The 23,961-nt window shown below is 44.8% G+C and overlaps 1 protein-coding gene across 1 annotated transcript in view; it reads left to right on the top strand.

Annotated features, from left to right (window-relative positions):
• The window catches only part of FASN (fatty acid synthase), a 66,924-nt gene that overhangs the window by 34,701 nt on the left and 8,262 nt on the right, over nt 1-23,961 (top strand). Inside the window, exons 20-37 of the mRNA XM_024203161.2 lie at nt 144-323; nt 575-778; nt 2,366-2,676; nt 2,818-3,204; nt 5,583-5,747; nt 5,969-6,087; nt 6,210-6,364; nt 6,818-7,021; nt 8,799-8,949; nt 9,706-9,884; nt 10,450-10,569; nt 10,720-10,842; nt 12,893-13,116; nt 13,429-13,630; nt 18,083-18,234; nt 19,099-19,190; nt 19,347-19,498; nt 23,033-23,275. Of these exons, the coding sequence (XP_024058929.1) occupies nt 144-323; nt 575-778; nt 2,366-2,676; nt 2,818-3,204; nt 5,583-5,747; nt 5,969-6,087; nt 6,210-6,364; nt 6,818-7,021; nt 8,799-8,949; nt 9,706-9,884; nt 10,450-10,569; nt 10,720-10,842; nt 12,893-13,116; nt 13,429-13,630; nt 18,083-18,234; nt 19,099-19,190; nt 19,347-19,498; nt 23,033-23,275 (3,363 nt within the window). The remainder of the gene's footprint in view (nt 1-143; nt 324-574; nt 779-2,365; nt 2,677-2,817; nt 3,205-5,582; nt 5,748-5,968; nt 6,088-6,209; nt 6,365-6,817; nt 7,022-8,798; nt 8,950-9,705; nt 9,885-10,449; nt 10,570-10,719; nt 10,843-12,892; nt 13,117-13,428; nt 13,631-18,082; nt 18,235-19,098; nt 19,191-19,346; nt 19,499-23,032; nt 23,276-23,961) is intronic.

Here is a 23,961-nt window from a genome sequence, read left to right on the forward strand (position 1 = left end):
TCCCAGGTATAGTTGTGTGGAGCAGAGCTTGTGCAGTCAATGAACCGAGATCTTATTTTTCTTATTTTATCTGTCTTTGAAGCAGATATTCTCCTATGTCTGCTGGGTGAAAGAGTACTGATGGGGCTTCTTCTCTTCCCCAGGTAACACAGGAAAAGTCCTGTGGAATGGGAACTGGGTAACTTTCCTTGACACCTTGCTGCAGATGATCATCTTGGGTGAGACAGGTCACAGCCTCCGCTTACCAACTAGAATACGCTCTGTGTGCATTGATCCGTCACTACACCAAGAGCGAGTACACAAATACAAGGATGATACTGAAGGTAATGAATCCTCTTCCACAACTGGAATTTTCCCAGCTTCTTTATGGCTCTCCAGATGACCTGAAGCAGCTTCACCTGCCCAAAGTAGTAAGATAAACTTGTAAGACCTATGGGTCTCCAAGCCACTCTGCTACTCCTTTTACTGTGTACTTTGACACAGGACCTACTCTCTCTGACCATATTAAGCACAGCAATGCCTCTTCGTATGGCACTTTCAACATTTATCTGCATGTTCTCTTCTTGCCTTGCAGCTTTTGATGTTGTTGTTGACCGTTGCCTCGATAACATCATGGCAGGAGGTGTTCGGCTCTCTGGGCTCCATGCTACTGTGGCACCTCGGCGACAGCAGGAACAGATACCTCCAACTCTGGAAAAATTTTGCTTTGTGCCCTATGTTGAGAGTGATTGTTTGTCTTCAGAGGCCCATCTTCGTGCCCATTTGGAACATTGCAAAGGTAAAGGGATTTCAGTACTACTATAACATGATGATGAGCAGGCGTCAAGGGCTCTTTGTGAGGTGAGAGTATGTACCTGCACAGCCTCTTGGAATCTTTGCCTGGAGAACAGCAAGGATCTGTCCCTGCTTCTACTGAGGCAGACAAGTCCAGACTACTTTAGCCTTGACAAGCACACTGTGGCTGTGATTCAGTCCACTGGCAAAAGCCAGTTGTGACCCATTGCAGCAGAAAGTCTTCCCAAAGCAGAGTCACAGTGGAACTGCTGCTGGGGGACCAACTGACTGACCAACCCAGCCCTTTGGGCACCAAGGAGATGGGCTGATTCAGCATTTCTCCAAGACATCCTCAACAGGCAGGGCTATGGAGTCCCAGCTGGAATTTTATGAGACTCCCAAAGTGGGGTGGAGGTGGGGGTATACTTCCCCTTCCCCAGGGTTGAATGTGTCAGTTGTTGCAGTTGTCCTTGAAGGTGCACAAGGATGTATATTAACCCTCAACACCTCTGGGAGGAGTCTAGCCCAATCGCTTTTCAAATATTGGCAGGAGACATATTACAACCCATCTTAATGCAGATTTCCTTCTTGTGCCTGCAAAGAGGGTTAGGTGCATTTATTCATATGTTCTCACCTAAACCACAAACATACTCTTCTGACCATAACCAAGGAGGGTACAGCTCCAGGAGGTATTGAGCACAGGTGTTGGAACTGTTTATACTTTTTGTTCCTGGAGAAATCTACTGAGGATACTCATAGTATAGTAGACTATTAAGGGGTGGCATGGAGACCCAGGGAGGACAACCCCACCCATTCTCCTGGAATATTTCTACAAAAGGCAAAACCTTGTTCTTCAGGAATATTTCTGAGCCCCGGGAAAGGTGTTCCTGGCATGGATGATCTAGCAGCGTCCAGAGACCGTGATCTTTTGTCTTCCGGGCAAGGAAACTGATCTGATATTCAATTTGTTGGTGGAATTTTTAGCAAGAGTCTCTGGCAGCTCCTAGAAGTTCTTGCCAGGACTTCCCTGATTTGCATCCTTCTCCTCTCTCCCCTTCCTCTTACTCTAACTTAGTCTCTGTCTCTGTAACCCTGAGTGCCCCCCCACCCCAAAAGAATCTCCCAAAACAAAGGAATTTATTTTATATATGATTTGTTTGATTTCCTTAAACGAACATGTGGCACAAACATGCCACATATCTGTCATGAGCTCTACCCCTGTCTTAACCACAGTCACTAAGGGGTCACATCTGTGAGGGGGTTTTGTCTCTTGGACTGTCTTACTATGTGTCTGTACGGAGCCTACCCCAATGAGCCCTATCCTGATTGGCTGCTACCACAATACAAATCAGCAATAATAATGAGCTCCTGTTTGGAAATGGTTTATGTAACTGGGTTGTATGGATTACATACTTGGACTACACAGTAACCAAGACCCATGGCTAACATTTGTGGAAAGCCATGAGTGATGCTGTCCTCCAGCAGTTCTGCTTGCTATTGCTTATTTGGAGAAGGAATCCTCTACAGGAGTGGAAGAAGAGGAAGAGCTGTGTAAGGAACTGATTTTTTTTCTCCTCCTCCTGTGCTCTAGGTCTGATTTGCAAATTACAGGAGAAGGTAGCATTCCATGGAGTCAAACTGGCCATCCCAGGGCTAGAGACAGTGGGGGCCTTTGGAGAGACTGGGTCCATGCAGAAGGGCCTCCTCCACATCCTTGCTGAAATCTGCCGCCTGGAACTGAATGGAAACCTGTATTCAGAGCTAGAACAGATTGTTACTCGAGAGAAGATGCATCTCCAGGATGATCCCCTACTCAATGCCTTGCTAGATTCTCCTGAGCTGAAGGCTTGTGTGGATATAGCACTGGAGAACAGTACCAGTCACAGGATGAAGATAGTGGAGGTTAGTTGGGACCCTAGGATGAGAAACTATAGACTGAATCTCTAAGAGGCTTTGAAATCTCGACAGTTTTTCTTCTCTCGTCATAATGTGCTAACGATGTCCAGGATTTTCATCTTATTCCCTCTGTTTCGTTCCTTGCAGGCTCTGGCAGGAGATGGACGTCTGTTCTCTCGTGTTACTGGTCTCTTAAATACTCAGCCCATGCTACAACTGGACTACACTGCCACTGACCGAGCCCCAGAGATCCTTTCAGTCAATGAAAGCCAGCTGCAGGAAACTGGTGTTTCCATTGCCCAGTGGGATCCTATCAGCCCTCCTCCTGGACACCTGACCAATGCTGACCTGCTGGTGTGCAACTGCTCAGTGAGCATTTTTGGGAACCCAGCAGAGATTCTCTCCAACTTGGCAGCCACGGTGAAAGAAGGAGGGTTTGTTTTACTGCACACCCTTCTCAAAGGAGAAACGCTTGGAGAAATCATCAGTTTCCTTACAACTCCAGATCTTCAGCAGAGAGGCCTCTTGGCTCAGGTAAACAATTGGCTTTCCAGACTCTTTTGATGTTTCCTCTACAGTTAGCCCTAGACTCCACTTTGTTGCATACAGAATCTCAGGCAGTTCATTTCATTGAATGGCTGCTCCATCTTATCTTGTCCCTTCTCAGGAATGTATAGAAATATTCCTAGTCAGCAGAGACTAGTTCTGAATCCATCTGTGTTGCAAAAGTAGGGAAGTCAATTCAGGTGAGTTTAGATCAGTATTCCTTTCATAATGTATTTCAGGTGACCAGTTTTAGTACATATGGATCTCCATATAAAAGCATACTCCATCTGCAAACTAGTTGTTCTAGTCTGTTTGCTGTATTATCATGGGGGCTCTGAGTTAAAGGTACATTTGTTCTATTTTCTTCCTGCTCTGGAAATGCTGAAGGCAATGGGTTCTGCGTCTGGGAAAATGAGACTCTCTCAATGCTTTGCAGTGACTCCACTGTCTAACCTCGGGGTGTGTCTGATGGGCTCCAGAGAGCGCCATGGACAAGAAGAGTATCCTTATAGCACAGCCAGGCCTTAACGAATTACAGTAGCTGTTTACATGGTGTCTCTCTCTCTCTCTCTCTCTCTCTCCCTCTCCCTCTCCCTGTGGGGTTCCAAAATGCTTCATAAATACAGGAAGATCCTTTATCCAGTCCTGATGCTTGAATGGAACATAGCAGCTCTACTCAGTAGTGCTACACAACACTTCTTTTTAGGGCAGGAAGTGAAAAAGAATACTATAACCCATTGAAACGGCAAATGGAAATAAGGGAGGTAAATATAATCCCTAGAGTTGGAATGTAGCTGAGACACTGATTCTTACAGCCTGACTCTCTTGCAAAAAGTCCTCTGAGATGATTAATGAGCATGAGCTTTCGCTATGCATTTTACCCAAGGGTGAGGGAATGGTGCAAGCTCAGAACCTTCTTTACTGAAAGATCAGACTTTTGCACAGCAATGTTTTTGTCAACCAGCAATATAAAATGTGAATCTGTTGAGTTTATAACCCAATTCTCTCCTACAATTACGGGAGGTCTGTCTTGATAGTAACAAATTCACTGAGTAAGATCCTTCCCTTGTGTATACTATAAATCCTACTGAAATTAACAGTGCACCATTGGATGTAAAGTGAATGCAGAATTTGGCCTGTTGCAATCACTAGACTTCAGTAATTTTTTTCTAAACACTTAATAAAAGGAGGTATTATGATATCAAAGTTACTCAATTGCCCTTGTGCCTTTTATAAATTGCTTTTCCCCCCTGTTGATTTATACCTTCCTTTAGGTCATTTATCCTGTCAGAATCTTAGGGTGGCAAAAGTTAAGTGCCATAGCTGAGTGACACCTGGTACCTGATATCTTTGAAAGAAAATGTGGCTTTCCCAAGTGACACTCTTGCATGAATTAAAGTACTCTTGAAACTTTTGAATGATTTTTTTCCTTTTCCAGTCCCTTTCATGCTCACGTTAGACTGTACTGTATACGTGTACGTGCCTCTGGACCTGTCGCATACAGCTGAAGAGCATTTCATTTTCCTCCTCTTTTGCTGCAATGTCACTTGCTTCTTGAAAATGTTGCAGCCACCTCCTCCTGTTCTCTGCCAGCTGCCCTTCCAGATGGAGGGATTCAGGTTGCTGTGTCCACTCTACTTTTGTTGTTGTTAAATCTTTAACTTACTTATGACAACCAGAAGTGCTGAAAAGAGAACTCTGTATTTCTTGGCCCCAGTCCCCTGACCTAGGTCAGTAACCCCTAAATCCAGTCGTCATTGTTTATAAGCAGCATTACTCTTGCTAGGCAGAGAGCCACCACAGTCCTCATTATTCTCAAGGAGAGATCTCTAACTTATACAACTTATGTATTTTGGAACCTCTTGATTGTATAGTCTTTGAGATGTGACCTAATATTTAATTCCATTAGTCTGCTAAGTTGGGCGTGTCCAAAGTGTGTGTAGCAGGTCTCAGATAGTTGCAATATCATCTTTATGTTCTGTGTTTCACAGCACCTAGCACAACAAGGTACTAGTCCATGATTAGGGTTCTTTGGCACGATGGTAATACAAATAAAAATGAATATCTTTGACGATTTGGGGAGCTGCTGAGGTGGAAGTAAGGACTTCTAATAGTCACAACAAGTCACGTGTAAAACTCGACAATAGTCTTACCATAGTTAGTATTTATCAAATTGACCTGGGGAGGAAATAACCAAGTTGATGCATAGGATCTCTGGCAAAAGCTTACCCCGTGTATAGAAAGAGGAGGATAGGACCAGCTGATGATTTCCATTGAGGACATGTTGCACACGGTAGAAGTCTAGTTTGCAATTCTAATCTTTCCTGACTATTTGCCAATAATTTTCATCTTTCTTGGTTTGGCAGGCAGAATGGGAGGATTTATTTGGGAAGACCTTGTTGAATTTGGTTGCTGTGAAGAGATCGTTTTTTGGTTCAGCCATCTTCCTGTGCCGACAGCAGGCTTCTGCCAAGATCCCTATTTTCCTGCCTGTAGAGGAGACCCATTACAAGTGGGTGGAATCTTTAAAGGTGAGAATTCCTGTGTATGAAGTTGGCTACATGTCTCTCCTATTTCCAGGCCTTTCATACAGTAGACAAGAAGCCTTGAAAACAGGGTGTCTATGCTTCACAGAGCTCTTTCCCTGTGTATAGGGAAACCAGAGAGTTTCTTTCAAACCATCTCTTATGGAAATAAGAGCCCTTTCCTTTTCTGTGAAGCCTAATCAACCTGGCTGGGATTTCTCTTGTAGGTGATCTTAGCTGATCCATCTGAGCAGCCTGTGTGGCTGACTGCTACCAGCTGTGGGAATTCAGGAATTGTGGGAATGGTGAACTGTCTACGCCAGGAACCAGGGGGCCACAGGATCAGGTACAAAAATGCAATATTTAGTCACAATTGGAGAGGAGACGATCTTCCATCAGTTTCTTCAACACATGACAGGGAAGCAAGTAAAATGACAAATGCGGATTGAATATTTGTTTTCTCTCTAGATGCCTGTTTGTTTCCAACCTGAATTCCTCCTCGGCCATCCCTCCCACAAGCCCTTCTGCCAGGGAGATGCAGAAAATCCTACAGGGAGACCTGGTGATGAATGTGTATCGTGATGGAAAGTGGGGCTCCTTCAGACACTTTCTGTTGCAGCAAGGTGACTTTTATGATCAGGGCCTGATGGTCATTTGGCAGCATTTCCTCCCACAGGTCTTAGAGTGAGATTTGAGGAGGTACTTTTCTTTTATTGGCCCAAGGAATTACTCCTCTGATGTACTAGTACCTTTGGGCAATTACTATCCCAATTCCATGACAGGACAGTGCCATGTGCCAATGTCACCAGGTAGAATGAACTATTTTGTAGTGTTCAGGTGAGATTACAGGGAGAGGAAGGTCTTTGGTGGGGTGAATGGGAGGAACTGGCTAACTATCAATGGAAAATTTCCCCTCACCCATGTGTGGCTCCCATGCCTTGTCTGTCCCATAGTATGCATGGTATCCTTGCTGTACAAGGAACCTCTTCCATCAAATGAAATGTCTATGCCATGTTAATGTGTGTAAAGATCTCTCCCCTCAGAGAAGTCACTGGCTTTTCCTTGTTCTCCTGCAGCCCAGCCTGAGGAGTTGACAAACTATGCTTATGTGAATGTGCTGACTCGTGGGGACCTCTCATCCCTTCGCTGGATTGCCTCTCCGCTTCGCCATTTCCACACCACCAATCCCAACATTCAACTCTGCAGGGTCTATTACGCATCTCTTAATTTCCGTGACATTATGCTGGCTACAGGGAAGCTTTCTCCGGATGCTATCCCAGGTGAATTGGGGAGATTGGGCAGTTTCCACAACTAAAATTATGTAAATACGTTTCCAAGTGTGACGAGAACGTTCCAGTTTTACCAGCACACTAGCTGTAAATCAGCCTTTTTTTCTTTGCTTATGCAAGATTGATATTTGAAAATAAGAGGTATTGTCTAAAAATAGAAATGGGTGCCAGGAACTCCTGAGTGCTACTGCAGTGCCAATACCATTTGGCATTTATATAGTATTTAATTAATTTAATGCTCACAGCTCACGTATGAGGTGAGTATTACTCCTTTTCAGAAAATGAGAAACTGAGTTGCAGGTGAAGTGACTTGCCCAAAACCCCAAAAGGTGTCAGTTTAAGACAGGGGTGGGCAAACCCTCAGGGCTTTGGATCCGGCCCGCGGGATTGCCCCCCGTGGCGCCACAGGCTCCCCGCCGCTTTCAGAAGCAGCCGGCTCCACTTCCGTGGGGCCCCCGGGCAGGGGGTAGAGGGCTCCGTGCATTGCCCTTGCCTCCAGGCACCGCCTCCTGCAGCTCCCATTGGCCGGGAACAGGAAACCGCGGCCAGTGGGAGCTTCAGGGGAGGTACCTGGAGTCGCGGCAATGGCAGCGCACGCGGAGCCTTCTGCCGCCCCCCTCCGTTCCCCCCCCCCCCCCCCAGGGGCCGTAGCGCTTCCTGAAGTGGCGCAGGGCTGGGGACAGGGCAGGCATGCAGGGAGCATGCCCTGGCCCCGGTGCGCACCGCTGCCACCCCAGCGCCGCTTTACGTAAGTGGTGCTGGGCCGGAGCCCAAACCCCGACAGCATTCCGCCCCCCAACTCCCTGCCCTGAGCCCCCTCATACACCTCGCACCCACCTGCATCCCAACCCCCTGCCCTGAGCCCCCTGCCGCACCCCTCCTTTGCCCTGAGCCCCTTCCTGCACACCGCACCCCTGCCCCGGCCCAGCATACAATTTCCTCACCCAGATGTGGCCCTCGGCCCAAAAAGTTTGCCCACCCCTGGTTTAAGAACTAAGATTAGAATCTGGGAGTTCCTCGCTAACAGTCCTCCACTCATGCTGTAGATAGACTGCCTCTTTGGCCTTGGGCAAATCACTTCAGCACTCTGTGCCTTGGTTTCCCCACCTGTAAAATGGAGCTAATATACTCTTACCTCACAGGGAGTTGTGAGAATTAATATTTTGTCTGTAAAGCAGTTTTGAAGCTGTGAAGAACTAAAGTAGTGTTGGTGGCGGTTGGTTGTTAGCTGACTTAACTAGAGAGTGTCCCCAACTCAGTCTAGCCACCCTAAATGTGTCTATTCTTTGTCTAAATCAGAGTTTTAGTGTGAATCCTTCTTGTCTATAGATCAAGTGACTGAATTCCAGCATCCCCAAAGGACCTAATGTTTGTTTGATGGTTTTTTTTCAGAGATGAGGGAAAAGATCCTGCAAACAAGATGAGATTTCAATGAAGTTTCTCAAAAGAAAGCTAGAAGCTAAAACGATAGCATTGAGAATAGAAATTGAAATTTGTGGTGGTCAGCTTTTCCTAGAGTTGTGACTGGCAGTGCTTCTCAGCTTTCTGGGGAGTTTGTAGGAAGAGAAAATAAACCACTGTGCTTAATGAGCTATGCAAGCAGAAAGCTAATTTCAGGATTTGGAGATGTTTTCTCTGGAGCTGGGGAGAGAGAAAGATGAGGGGAACTCCAATCACAACTTCAGAGAGATTGTCCTTGTTGGTGAATATTTTACCCAAAGGATTTTACAGGAGCAATTTAATTGCAATAATTCTATTCCTTTCTCAGGTAACTGGGCTCTGCAGCAGTGCATGCTGGGAATGGAATTCTCAGGACGGGACCCCACTGGAAAAAGGGTGATGGGATTGCTCCCAGCAAAAGGGCTGGCTACAGTGGTGGACTCTGACAAGAGGTTTTTGTGGGAGGTGCCAGAGAACTGGTAGGTCTGTTTATTTTGTTTTTCCCACATGTTGATAAGGCTATACCCTGCAGTTGCCTGAATGAAACTGAAGTCTCATTTGGGGATGATTACAGGGTGTCTTGTATCGACTTCCTTGACTGGCCTGTGCAGTTTGCATTCTATACATCAGTTTTCCCACAGACACTGGAGTCATGTACCTTGGTATCTGTCACTACGATAGCTAAGCACCATTATTGATCTATAGTAGATTCTGCTCTTTGCCTCTCTCTGCTTCAGTAGCTTGGGTGTATCTACACTGGGGGGAAGGTTTAGTTTTGACTATCTGTTATTGAAAGCTTTTGCCAAAAAGGTGAGACTTGCAGTATGCTCTTAAAACAGTTAAGTAAGCTGGGCTCAGTTTTACCTGCTCTGGTAGGCTGGCTTACAGTTGAAGGCCCTCCACCAAGAATATTTTGTCTTTGTTGTAATGGCTTCACCCTGGGCACTGCTAGCTGCATTGTGCCAGAAGAGTCTAGCTGTTTCAGTGGGTGTGAATAGAGAGATGTAGTCAGACCCTAAACTACTAAGGACCTTTTCAAGGAACAAGAGTGGGGCCTTCAGTTGGCAGTGAAGGTTAACTGGGAGTCAATGCAGACTATGCATGTATTCCCATTAAAGAGGCACAGTGCTGCATTTTTGTACAAATTGGAGAGTCTGTGTGGTCTCCACCCTCCATTCCAGATACAGGGGGTTGCTTCTTCCAGTACTGAAAATTCTTTATTTTCCTTTCTTTAGGTCTCTGGAGGAGGCAGCCTCAGTGCCTGTGGTCTATGCCACTGCTTATTATGCTTTGGTTGTTCGAGGTGGTATGAAGAAGGGAGAGAGTGTACTCATTCACTCCGGCTCGGGGGGTGTAGGCCAGGCAGCCATTGCTATTGCGCTGAGCATGGGCTGCCGTGTCTTTGCTACTGTAGGTAAGTAATGAAGTCCCATTTCTGTGACTCACCTTCTGCACAGTTTCCTACCAGTTTATATTAATCTTGACCCCAGGTTTCTAATTCAGCTGTTGGCCACATGACAAAATCTGCCCCTTTCTCCCTGCCACAGACAAATGCATACACATGCACAAACACCCTTACCTCTGCATGGAGCATCACTGTCTTCATTTAACTAATGTAAATCGAGAGTGACTCCAACAAAGTCACAGTTACAAGGGTATGAGAAGAAAATAAGGCCCTGAATCTTTAGATACAGTAGCTTCTCTGAAATGTGACCAAAGAAAGTGTATGACTTGGTTTGTCCCTCGCTGTAATAAAGCCATCATTAACTTGCTAACAGGAACAAGGCAGTAGCTATAAACCTACCTTTGTCAGAGGTGTAAAGTCCCAGAGCTCTATTACGGGTGTCTGAGAGCTCCTCGGAGTTGCATCCTAGCACTGTCCTGTTAGCAGAGGTTTCAGCAGAAGGCAGTGGAATGTATGATGTATGAGCCAAGGAGTGCTGGTGTCTCAGGAAAATAAAATGCTCCTCTGTTGTCAGGTTCTGTTGAGAAACGCGAGTATCTCCAAACAAGATTCCCTCAGCTGGATGCCAACAGCTTTGCCAGCTCCAGAAATACCTCCTTTGAGCAACATGTACTGCGGGTCACCAATGGGAAAGGTGAGTCCAAGGAATAGTGGATGCCAGAAGGGTTGCAGAGTTAGAAAGATCATGGCTAGAACTGGTTGGATAGATAAGGAAAAGTCACTGAGAGTGTCCGATTCTCTGCCAGGAAAGAGCGTGCTAAATGCTGTTACTGCTTTCTTGTAGGGGTCAACCTGGTATTAAACTCCCTGGCAGAAGAAAAGCTCCAGGCCAGTCTACGTTGCCTTGCTAGACACGGACGCTTCTTGGAAATAGGCAAATATGATCTGTCTAACAACAGCCCACTTGGTAAGATATATGGCATCAGGAAACATCTATTCTTAGTTGGACTATATCCATATCCCACAATATGAACATTGTCAGAGCTTTAAAAGCTGTGTGTACCAAGCAAAACCATTAACTTTGCAATGATACATTCATCACTGATAATTTATCAGTTTTTTCCAACAAGTACCTTCATGCAAACTCCTGTGCTGTGATTCTTGCATGGGAGAAGCTCCCCATAAATATGTGTAAAGCCACAAAGTTATCCTTCTTAAAGTCTCTTTTTAAAACGAACCTATGCCATAATGCCTACAAAACACTTGACAGTGGTTAGGCCACTCGTGTGATATGACCATCGCTTATTACACAGTCCTAATTATCTCTGTACAGTGTAGCTCCCCTGTATGTTTGTATCCATTTACCTCTAATCATTATATTTGCATTGTAAGCTCTTTAGGGCAGGGACTTTCTATTCATCACATGTTTGTACAGGGCCTACCACGATAAGCCCCAATCAGGGCCCTCTAGGCATTACTGCAATACTAACAATAAAAAACAGGTTTATAACTAGGACAGAGTTGGTGTATATATGTTAGGTCAAGTCTTAACATCATCCTTAATGATCTTGAAGATCATTATAAACTGTAAGTAACATGTTATGAAACTTACTGATGATGTTAAATTAGGAGGCGCTGCAAACACAAATGAGGACAGAAATGATGCAAAGGGGCCTAGAGACATTAGAAACATGGCAGAAAATAACAATGTGATTCAGCTTGGAAAAATGAAGCTTACACATCTGGGGTGAGTGGGAATCAAATGCTGCTACTCCAGTGGGAGGGAAAATCCTGGGAAGCCATAATGCAAAAAGAGACTTGACATAGGTTAGCAATATGATATGGCAACAAAAAGATGATTAAATTTTGGGCTGCATAGCAAAGACATCACAGAGCAAGGAGGTGATGGAGCTGTTGTGTTGATCACACCTGGAATATTCCATTCAGTTCTGGGCATCTCATTGCTACAAAGATAAAGCCAAATTGGCTGGATCTCCAAGAACAGCAACTGAAGTGGTCATGGGGCTGTAGGAACTGACGTGAGGAAAAAGATCTGTTTAGCTTGGTTAAATGATTTACACTGTCCATGTGTGTCAGGGATAGAACTGATGATGGAGAGGAATTACTTAGGACTATAGCATAGAGTATACCCATTAGGAAAAGGGAAACCTAGGGTAACTATTCAGAAAAACTTCCTGGTGGTGGGTTGTATTAGGCTGTGGAATAGATGCTTACAGGAAGTTGTGGCGGCCCCATTGCTTGGGTCTTTTAAAACTTGTCAAGACAAAGAACTAGAAAGTGTCCAACAGGGAAGAATCCACTGTAGAGATGGACAGGAAGATTAACAGTGCTTTTACTTCTGTACATTCTATTATTCAGCTCTCATTAGTTGCTTCTACTCTCAAGATAACTGATCAGCCATTTATAGTTTGTCCTGATGAAATAGTGCTTGTAACTAATATCCTTGCCAGTGACTTGTATGTGGAGCTTCTGGTGAACTAGTCTCTCTTCTTTGCAGAGCACCCTTGCTCATGTAGTGTTAATTAAGTTGAGTAGATTTTAGCTCTTAGGGCTTGGCTTCACTACAGGGAGATCAACGCTGCTGCAATTGATGCAGTGAGGTCGATTTAGCGGGTTTAAATCAGCGCTCTCTGGTCGACCTTGGTACTCCACCTCTCCGAGAAGAGTAAGAGAAGTCTCGACCGGAGAGCATCTCCCGTCAACGCAGAGCAGTGAAGACATTGGGGTAAGTCGACCTAAGCTATGTCGACTCCAGCTACACTATTCATGTAGCTGGAATGGCATAACTTAGGTCTGCTTACCCCGGTAGTGAAGACAAGCCCTTAGAAAAATAACTGGTTTATTAACTTTTCCCCTGTTGCCTCGTGACTGTTATGCCCTATACTCATATATCACTGACTAGCATGGAGATAAACAAATGGTTTTGGAAGCTAAGAAATTTAATTTGACAAGAAACTGCAAGCAGTATGGTGTGCTAACCATGTTGCTTCCTCTAGGAATGGCCCTTTTCCTGAAGAATGTAGCATTTCATGGAATACTGCTAGATGCCATATTTGAAGAGGGAAACCAGGAGTGGGAGGAAGTGTCAGACCTGCTGAAGATGGGTATAAGAGATGGTGTGGTAAAACCCCTGAGGACTACGATCTTCAACAGAGAGGAGGTAGAAGCTGCCTTCAGGTTCATGGCACAAGGAAAACACATTGGCAAAGTTATGATCAAGGTAATGACACACCTGTAGGCCTTGGCTTCTCTACATCTGTCATCCTGACCCAGGAATCCTGTGTGTATGAACTGCATACAAAAAAACGGGTCATGTGTAGTGAGGTTGAAATTCCCCAACTAGAGCAGCATAGCTGGGAAGGAGAGAAAGAAGGGATCTGTCCATTTAGTGAGGGGAATTAACCCCATCGCTCACAATATTGCCAACTCAGCCAGTTGACACATCTAATACTCTAGAGCCCTTGATTCTGGATCCAAAGAGCTATGACACATTTCCTCTCTTACTTAATTGGTGTTGTCTGACTGTTGGAAGGTCCATGAGGAAGAGAGGGAATTTCCTGTGAGGGAGACTGAGGCTGTCAGACTCTCTGCCATCTCGCAAACTTCCTGCCCACCTACAAAGTCCTACATCATCACAGGCGGCCTAGGCGGCTTTGGGCTGGAATTGGCTCAGTGGCTGGTTGAGAGAGGCGCTCAGAAGCTTGTACTGACCTCTCGTTCTGGCATACGATCTGGTAAGTGGATAACTTAAAATAAGGGGTGGGGAGAATGGAGACCAGGAGTTGTGGTCTCATGATTGTGCCCGTGGTTGATGTTTCAGATTGTAGTCTGCAAATGAAAATTGAGGCAACGTAGAGCTCAGTTCCCATGTCCCTCTGATCATCCAGTTTCCTTGAACACCATGCTGTCCCATCTGGTTCCTTTCCCTCTCCCTTTAAACGTGCTATAGTCTCCAGTATTCCAAGAGAAATCTCTTGACCCAACCTCCTTTTCCATCTACTACATCATCTCTCACCTTTCCTTTGCCTTTGAATTTCTTCAGTGGACTTTCTCCTTTTGCTGCCTATGCTGCCTTTCTTATCCTCTCACATATTACATAAGAACATAAAAACAGACATACTGGGTCAGACCAAAAGTCCATCTAGCCCAGTATCCTGTCTTCCAACAGTGGCCAATGCCAGGTGCCCCAGAGGGAATGAACAGGTAGGTAATCATCCATTACCAATGATCCATTCCCTGTCGCCCATTCCCAACTTCTGGCAAACAGAGGCTAGGACCACCATCCCTGCCCATCCTGCCTAATAGCTATTGAATTTATCTAGTTCTTTTTTGAACCCTTTTTTAGTCTTGGTCTTCACAATATCCTCTGGCAAAGAGTTCCACAGGTCGACTGTGCATTGTGTGACGAAATGCTTCCTTTTGTTTGTTTTTAAACCTGCTGCCTATTAATTTCATTTGGTGACCCCCTAGTTCTTGTGTTATGAGAAGGAGTAAATAACATTTCCTTATTTATTTTCTCCACGCCAGTCATGATTTTATAGACCTCAATCATATCCCCCATTATTCGTCTCTTTTCCAAGCTGAAAAGTCCCAGTCTTATTAATCTCTTCTCATACGGAAGCTGTTCCATACCCCTAATAATTTTGTTGCCTTTTTCTGAACCTTTTCCAATTCCAGTATATCTTTTTTGAGATGGGGCGATCACATCTGCATGCAGTATTCAAGATGTGGGCGTACCATGGATTTATATAGAGGCAATATGATATTTTCTGTCTTATTATCTATCCCTTTCTTAATGATTCTCAACATTCTGTTCGCTTTTTTGACTGCCACTGCTCATTGAGTTTTGTGTTCAGAGAACTATCCATAATGACGCCAAGATCTTTCTTGAGTGGTAACAGCTAATTTAGACCCCATTGTTTTATATGTATAGTTGGGATTATGTTTTCCAATGTGCATTACTTTGCATTTATCAACATTGAATTTCATCTGCCATTTGTTGCCCAGTCATCCAGTTTTGAGAGATCCTTTTGTAGTTCTTTGCAGTCTGCCTGGGACTTAACTATCTTTAGTAATTTTGTATCATCTGCAAATTTTGCCACCTCACTGTTTACCCCCTTTTCCAAATCATTTATGAATATGATGAATAGTACTGGTCCCAGTACAGACCCCTGGGGGACACCACTATTTACCTCTCTCCATTCTGAAAACTAACCATTTATTCCTACCCTTTGTTTCCTGTATTTTAACCAGTTACCAATCCATGAGAGGATCTTCCCTCTTATCCCATGACAGCTTACTTTGCTTAAGAGCCTTTGGTGAGGAACCTTGTCAAAGGCTTTCTGAAAATCTAAGTACACTATATTCACTGGATTGCCCTTGTCCACGTGCTTGTTGACCCCCTCAAAGAATTCTAGCAGATTGGTGAGGCATGATTTCTCTTTACAAAAACCATGTTGACTCTTCCCCAACAAATTATTTTCATCTATGTGTCTGACAATTTTGTTCTTGACTATAGTTTCAACCAGTTTGTCTGGTACTGAAGTCACACTTACTGGCCTGTAGTTGCCAAGATCACCACTGGAGCCCTTTTTAAAAAATGGCGTCACATTAGCTAGCCTCCAGTCATTTGGAACAGAAGCTGATTTAAATGATAGGTTACAGACTTCAGTTAGTAGTTCGGCAATTTCACATTTGAGTTTCTTCAGAACTCTTGGATGAATACCATCTGGTCCTGGTGACTTATTACTGTTTAGTTTATCAATTTGTTCTAAATCCTCCTCTAATGACACCTCAATCTTGGACAGTTCCTCAGATTTGTCACCTAAAAAGAATGGCTCAGGTTTTGGAATCTCCCTCACATCCTCAGCTATGAAGACCGATGCAAAGAATTCATTTAGCTTCTCCGCAATGGCCTTATCGTCCTAGAGTGCTCCTTTAACATCTCGATTGTCCTGTGGCCCACTGGTTGTTTAGCAGGAAGCCTGCTTCTGATCTACTTAAAAAGGGTGCCCTGTACAATCTGGCCTCTACCTTTCCACTCTACTGAAACTGTCCTTACTCAAGTCCCCAATGACTCCTTCTTTTACAAAGTCTCCCTGTCCTCCTAGAGATTCTCATCCTCTTAGTTTCAAAGACTCTGCATCTTCCCTCTCCAACCATTATTCAGGGATAGTGACCCTCAAGCTCTTTGTCTTGTCCCCTCCCCGGAGAGCTGTCATTGGTCTTTTTTTCCCTCTAGCTCATATCCCTGTGTGAAATTACCAAATAATTAAATGACTCAGATCTGCCTCACTGCCTCATCCACAATTGTCTTTGACCTGTGTTCCTCTGTCCTGACACCATCTCAGGCTCAACATGAGGAAAAACTACTACTTTTTCTATTTCCATTGGCAAATCCACTATCATGCATGTTCTGCAGGCATGCAAAGCTTGGTGGCATTTGACTCCCCACCTCAGTCCTCCAACTTCGATGTCGCTAACTCCTGCCAACTTCTGCATTCCAAAATCTATCCATTCCTTTCCATCCAACTGCCTTAAATCTTGTCCAACTTTTCATCTCTCACCTTAGTTACTGCACCCTTTTTCTTTCTTCCACCTCCTTCACTCTTGCGTTCCTTTTCCTGATCTGTCCAAAGTGCTACTATGAAAATAATCCACCCTGCCTGCTGATCTGATCATGTCCATCCCCTCTTCAAATCCCTTCACTGCTGCAGCAAACTTTGTCCCCACTTTCAATCGTATATAACTCTGTTCCTGCCTACCTCTTGTTACGGAGTCCCCGGGCAATGCTCTGGAACTGCTCCCCGCAAAGCCAATCAGGACTTTGGGGAGCCTCCTCTCCCTTGGAGCAGACCATCTTCAGGGCAAGAAGCTCACACGTCTTCACCTCCTGGGTCTGACCTTGGAGCATTCAGCACATGCCCCTCTGTGCGCTTCCCACAGCGAGTCCGCCCAGGCGGGGTCCTGGGGAAGCCAGAGGTCCTGTATGCACCCCCACTTTGCAGTCAGACGTGACTCTTAGCCAGCCAGTAAAACAGAGGTTTATTAGATGACAGGAACACGGTCTAAAACAGAGCTTGTAGGTACAGCGAACCGAATCCCTCAGCCGGGTCCATCCTGGGAGGCAGTGAGCTAGACACCCCCATCTGCCCTCACTCCTAGTCCCCAGCCAGCTCCAAACTGAAAACCCCCTCCAGCCCCTCCTTCTCTGGGCTTTGTCTTGTTCCTGGGCCAGGAGGTCACCTGATCTCTTTGTTCACCTTTAGCTATTTCCTTGCAGGGGAGAAGGGCCCTGTCCATTTGTTGCTAGGAGATAGTGTCCGTGATTTATGCACACTGGCCTTTATCCCACTACCTAGAGACTTAAGAAATGCATAGAGGAAACTGAGGCACCCACACAGTATTCAGAGAAAACATTAAGAACAGTCCCACTTCGTCACACCTCTCTTCTCATCCTTTGTTCACAACTTCCTCCTTCATTTCCTTCTCGCACTGTCCTCTCCATGTCATCTTTCATATGGCTCCCTCTGCCTATCCAGTAGAATTCTCTTCCTGACCTGTTACCCCTGGCCTTCATTCTCTCGTTTGCAAAGCCTCGCCTTTATGGGACCATATCATCTTATGTCTGCAAAGCACCAGGCATGTTTTTGGCTCTATATAAAGTCAAATCTACAGCCTTGCCCAGAGAAAGAGCACACACTGTTACCAGTGAGTCCAGACCTGAAACATGGAAGAGCTTTGGTGCAAAGGCCACAATGAAAGTTGCTAGATTCCTTTTCAGGGAGCTTATTTCCTGTGAGCTATGGCTACACTATACCACAAGAAAAGCCTTCCGCATTTTAAATACCATCTCCATCCAACATGCTCAGCATTTAAAAGAGGGAGTATTGTCTTCATCTTAAAGATAGGGATACAGGAGCACCAAGTTATGTGTCTTGGGTCACACTGTGAACTGATGGCAGTTGTGGAAAACAACTCTGAATCTGTCGTCTGTCTAACCATTAGTGAACACTGAATCAGTCTGCAACCACAAGTTGCAGTTCTAATGCTTTAGTTTAAATACTGCTGTTTGTCTTAGGGTAAGTATGAACTGAGTACATAACTGAGATGTGCAGGAAGCGGCGCTTCACCAGGGCATAGTGTCTGGAATAATGAATCTCAAACTAGACTCTCTCTTTTTGCAGGTTACCAAGCTAAACGAGTCAGAGAGTGGAAGGAGATGGGAGTCCAGGTCCTGGTGTCCACCAGTGATGTTGGGACTTTAGAAGGAACACAGCACTTGATAGAAGAAGCTTCACAGCTTGGACCAGTTGGAGGCATCTTCAACTTGGCGATGGTGAGTGACAAAAATGCTTGGGACTCAAAGGACAGAGCAGCTGCAAAAGTGCCTTCTGCATTGATCATATGGGGCCAAGTCACCAGGGGGACAGCTCAGGCAACCTTTTTGTCTTTCAAAGTGCAGTTGGCCTGAATAGGCTTGGTAACATGAAGTTGTTGTCCTTTCACTTCCTCAGTCTGGTCTCTTGTTTCCCAGGCTAGTAGCACTACAGAGACAGTATGTTCAGCTCCTAGTGACCCTTGGGGCCCAAAAAAGGCCTATCCTGCACTTTCTAGTTAAGGAAGACCATCGCAGTAGGCGTCCTGGAGAGACCAGGACAACACGAAGACTTCTTGTTGAGGCTGGTAGGGCCTTACCGTCTTCAGCTAAGAAATTCTATTGTTCTTAGTAATATTTCAGCTTAAATGTGTAAAAACGTACGTGGTATTCCCTTTCTGTGCCTCTCCAGCATCTCTGTACAGAGCATCAGAGGGGTAGTCGTGTTAGTCTGGATCTGTAAAAAGCAGCAGAGTCTGTGGCACCGTATAGACTAACAAATGTATTGGAGCATAAGCTTTCGTGGGTGAATACCCACTTTGTCAGACGCATGTAATGGAAATTTCCAGAGGCAGGTATAAATAGGCAGGCAAGAATCAGTCTAGAGATAATGAGGTTAGTTCAATCAGGGAGGATGAGGCCCTCTTCTGTACAGAGCAACATTCAGAACACATGTTTCTGGGAGCTCTTGGCTGGGTCTCTTGTTCCAGAACTTAATGGAGAATCTGTTTGTGCATATTTTTGAGGTTGAAATTGCAGCATGGTTAGACTCCCCCTGAGCAGAGACTGGAGAGATGTTGACGTTGCTTCTTCTATCTCCTGCAGGTCCTTAAAGATGCTATGCTAGAGAATCAGTCTCCAGAATTCTTCCATGATGTCAGCAAACCCAAGTATGCAGGCACCCTTCATCTAGACTGGTAGGTGTCATAGGAGGGATAAATGTGGGGTGTTTAAATGGGCTGGAGGCCAATAACATTCAGAAGGGTCTCAACTTGTTACTGTAACAAGAGAGGGGAATGATCCTTTTAAAACAAGTTGTTAATTAGTATCATTTTCTTCTATTCTATTCCTAGGGTGAGTCGTGAAAAGTGTCCAGACCTGGATTATTTTGTTGCTTTCTCCTCTATAAGCTGTGGAAGAGGAAATGTTGGGCAGAGTAACTATGGTTTTGCCAACTCTACCATGGAGCGCATCTGTGAGCAGCGACGGCATGATGGGCTCCCAGGTAACCATGCAGGGCCTCTTCTACAGATAATGCCCACTCCATCAACAACCAGAAGAAAACTAATACCAAGATAGCTCATGCACTTCTCTGGAGCAAGCATGAATGCTCAGAGCTCCCTCCTCCTCCCCCCTCGTTCTCTGGCTCATGCACATGCGCACTCACTCCCTTTGTACTCTGTGGATTGTCAATCAGCATAGAATCATAGAAACGTAGGACTGGAAGGGTCCTTGATGGGTCATCTAGACCTATCCCCTGCACTGAGACAGGATTAAATATTATCTGGACCATTCCTGACAGGTGTTTGTCTAACCTGTTCTTAACCTCCAATGATGGGGATTCCATAACCTCGCTACATAATTTATTCCAGTGCTGAACTACTGTTACAGTTAAGTATCAGAGGGGTAGCCGTGTTAGTCTGGATCTGTAAAAAGCAACAGAGTCCTGTGGCACCTTTAAGACTAACAGATGTATTGGAGCATAAGCTTTCGTGGGTGAATGCATCCGACGAAGTGGGCATTCACCCACGAAAGCTTATGCTCCAATACATGTTAGTCTTAAACTCTCTGTTGCTTGTTACAGTTAAATCTCCCTTGCTGCAATTGAAGCCCAGTACTTGAAGACTGTTATCATGTCCCTCTTCAGTCTTTTCTTCTCCAGACTAAACCAAATTTTTGAATTTTTTTCTCATAGATCATGTTTTCTAGACCTTTAATCAGTTTTGTTACTCTCCTCTGGACTTTCTCCTTTGTCCACATATTTCCCAAAGTCTGGTACCCAGAACTGGACACAGTACTCCAACTGAGGCCTAATGAATGCGGAGTAGAGTGGAAGAATTACTTCTTGTGTCTGGCTTACAACACTCCTGTTAATACATCCCAGAATGATGTTCGCTTTTTTTCCTACAGTATTACATTGTTGACTCATATTTAGTTTATCCACAATAACTCCCCAATCTCTCTTTTAACAGTACTGTTTCTTAGTCAGTCATTTTCCATTTGTGTTCTGTGCAATTGATTATTCCTTCCTAAGTGTAGTACATTGCCTATATTGAATTTCATCCTATTTCTTTCAGGCCATTTTCCCAGTTTGTCAAGATCATTTTGCATTTTAATCCGGTCCTCCAAAGCGCTTGCAACTACTCCCAGCTTGGTATCATCCACAACGTTTATAAGCATACTCTCTATGCCATTATCTAAATCATTGATGAAGATATTGAATAGAACCAGATGCAGGACAGATACTTTTGGGAAACACTCCATATGCCCTTACAGCTTGACTGTGAACCATTTATAACTATGCTGGACCTTAAAGCAGGTTCATCTAGGCCAGTGGTCTCCAAAGTGGGGTGCTTCGGCAGTTCGGGCGGGAGTCCAAGCGGCTTTTTTTTTTTTTTTTTTTTTTTTTTTTTTTTTTTTTTTTTTTTTTTTCCCTTCGGCAAAAATGATAGAGCCGGCATGGCAGGGGGTGCATGCTCAAAATTTTTTTACTGATAGGGGTGCGCGATCAAAAAAGTTTGGAGACCACTGATCTTGGAGACCACTGATCTAGGCTATCTTTCCCAAGTTTGTTTGAGAAGATCATTTAAGACCATATCAAAAACCTTACTATAGTCGAAATATACCACATCTACTGATGTCCTCTTATGCACAAGGGTTGTCAAAGAAGGATATTAGGTTGGTTTGACATGATTTGTTCTTGATGACAAATCCATGTTGACTGTTACTTTTCACCTTATCTTCCAGGTACTTACAAATTGATTTTTTTGTTTTGTTTTTGCTCCATTATCTTTCCTGGTTCCCAAGTTAAGCTGATTGGTCTATAATTCCCTGGGTTGTCCATATTCCCGCTTTATAGGTCGGCGCTATATTTGCCATTTTCTAGCCCTCTGGGATCTCTCCTATCCTCCATGAGTTCCAAAAGATAATCGCTAATGGCTCAGAGTTTTCAGACAGTTACATCCTAGAATACTTAAGGATCTCATCTGGCCCTGCTGACTTGATGATGCCTAACTTGTCTAAGTAATTCTTAACTTCTTCTTTCCCTCTTTTAGTCTCAGATCCTACCCCATTTACCCTGATGTTCACTATGTTAGTCGTCCGATCACTGCTAACCTTTTTTGATGAAAACTGAAACAAAAAAGACATTTAATATTTCAGACACTGCTACATTTTCTGTCATTGTTTTTCCTTCCTCATTGAGGAATGGACCTACCTTGTCCTCATCTCCCTCTTGCTTCTAATGTATTTTTAAAATATTTCTTTGTTACGCTTTATGACCCTAGCTAGTTTAGTCTCGTTTTGTGACCTGGCCTTTCTAATTCTCTCTTCATGGTTGTGTGGTGTGTGTTTTGTTGGTGGGTTTTTTTTTTGTTTTTTTTTGTTTTTTTTAAATCATCCTTTGTAATTTGACTTAGCTTCCACTTCTTGTATGACTCTTATGAGTTTTAGGATGTTGAAGATCTCCAGTTTAAGCCAGGGTTGTCTCTTGCCATACTTCCTCTTTCCTACACATGGTAATAGTTTGCACTTGTGCCCTCAGTAATGTCTCTTTGAAAACTGCCAACTCTCCTGAACTCTTTCCCCTACCCCCCCCCCCCTAGACTTGCTTCCCATGGGATCTTGCCTACTAATTCTCTGAGTTTGCTAAAGTCTGCCTTCTTGAAGTCCATTGTCTTTCTTTTGCTTTTTTTCCCCACTCCTTATTTTTCCTTATTTCATGATCACTTTCACCCAAGCTGCCTTCCACCTTCAAATTCTAAATCAGTTCCTCCCTATTTGTCAGAATCAAATCTAGAACAGCCTTTTCCCCAATTGCTTTCTCCACCCTCTGCAATAAAAAAGTTGTCTCCAATGAATTCCAATAGCTTGTTGGACAATATGTGCCTTTCTGTATTATTTTCCCCACAGATATCTGGGTAGTTGAAGTCCCCACCACCACCAAGTCCTGTGCTTTGGATGATTTCTTAGTTGGTTTAAAAAAAAAAAAAAAAAAGCCTCATCCACCTCTTCTTCCTGGTTAGACATTCTATAATAGATCCCTATCATGACATCATCCTTGCTTTTTTACCCCTTTTATCCTTACCCAGAGGCTTTCAACAGGTCTACCTCCCACTTCTATTTCAACCTCTGTGCAAGTGTATCTATCTTTGATATACAAGGCAACAACTTCTCCTTTTTTCCCCCCTGCCTGTCCTTCCTGGACAAACTGTACACTTCTGTACCAATATTCCAGTCATGAATTATCCCACCAAGTCTCTGCAATGCCAATTATGTCGTAACTGTGGTTGTTCACTGGAATTTCTAGTTCTTCCTGTTTTATTCCCCATACTTCTGTGATGTTCATTAGACTTTCCCCTCTATATTCCTGCTTGTCCCTGCTACGTTTGCCCACATTCCTCCCAGATTCTGACCCTTCACCCAGATTTTCAAGTGAATGAAGATACCTGCTCTGTTTTTCTTTAGCTTTCCCCTCTCCCTGCTGCCATGTGCTCCAGTTAGTCATTTAATGTGTTCTCTCTTCTGCCTTCTTTCGCAGGCCTGGCCGTGCAGTGGGGCGCCATTGGTGATGTGGGTGTTGTCTTGGAGACAATGGGCAGTAACGACACTGTGGTTGGTGGAACTCTTCCCCAGCGACTCAGCTCATGCCTGGAAGTTCTGAACCGCTTCCTGAATCAGCCTCATCCTGTCATGTCTAGTTTTGTTCTGGCAGAGAAGGTCTCAGTGAAGAGTGAAGGAAGCAGCCAGCGGGACCTTGTGGAGGCTGTTGCCCACATCCTGGGTAAATTAGATCATTAATAATTACAAACATTCTGTGATCAGAATTCTAGAAGCCACAACTTACTCTAGAATCTGCTATAGGAAGTATTGGTGCCAGCCACTGTCTGAAGGGAATTGTGTGCAGGTGTGCAGCCTGCTCTGGTCCAAAAGCGTCTATTCACTCTCTAGAAGTATCTCTTTCTTATACAGCTGTGGGAGTGCTGCTTGTATCACTATTTTTATAGCACCATGCATGTGCTCAGAACTTCATAGTAGGAAAAAATGCACAAATTGAAGGCTAGACCTTAGATCCCAAGACTTCACAATATCGAGATGCATACAGATACAGTAGCAGCACAGGCAGTGGTCAGAGCTGACCTCACGGAACAGGTGGTGGGGTTTTTTTCCCGGGGGGGGGGGGGGGGAGGGTTAGAGGTAAATAATTGGGGGGGTCTGAGGATGCCCTGGCCACCCAGGAACATTAGTCCCAGCTGGGGGTGGGGAGGAGAGGACGACGGAGACTGAGTTCCCCCTCCCCCTTCCCTGCACAGAGTAGCCAGGGCTGGGTCCGATCAAGCCCCAGAAACTTCCCGTGGCTGCAGGAACCTGGGGGCGAGGGGACTCGGTGGGATGGTTCCAGCGGGGAGATGGGGGGGTGGCAGATTGGTGGGGGGGGGGGGGGGGGGGGGGGGGGGGGGGGGGGGGGGG

This window comes from Terrapene carolina, unplaced genomic scaffold (assembly GCF_002925995.2).
Source record: "Terrapene carolina triunguis isolate 2854851 unplaced genomic scaffold, T_m_triunguis-2.0 Scaffold192, whole genome shotgun sequence".
NCBI lineage: Eukaryota > Metazoa > Chordata > Testudines > Emydidae > Terrapene > Terrapene triunguis.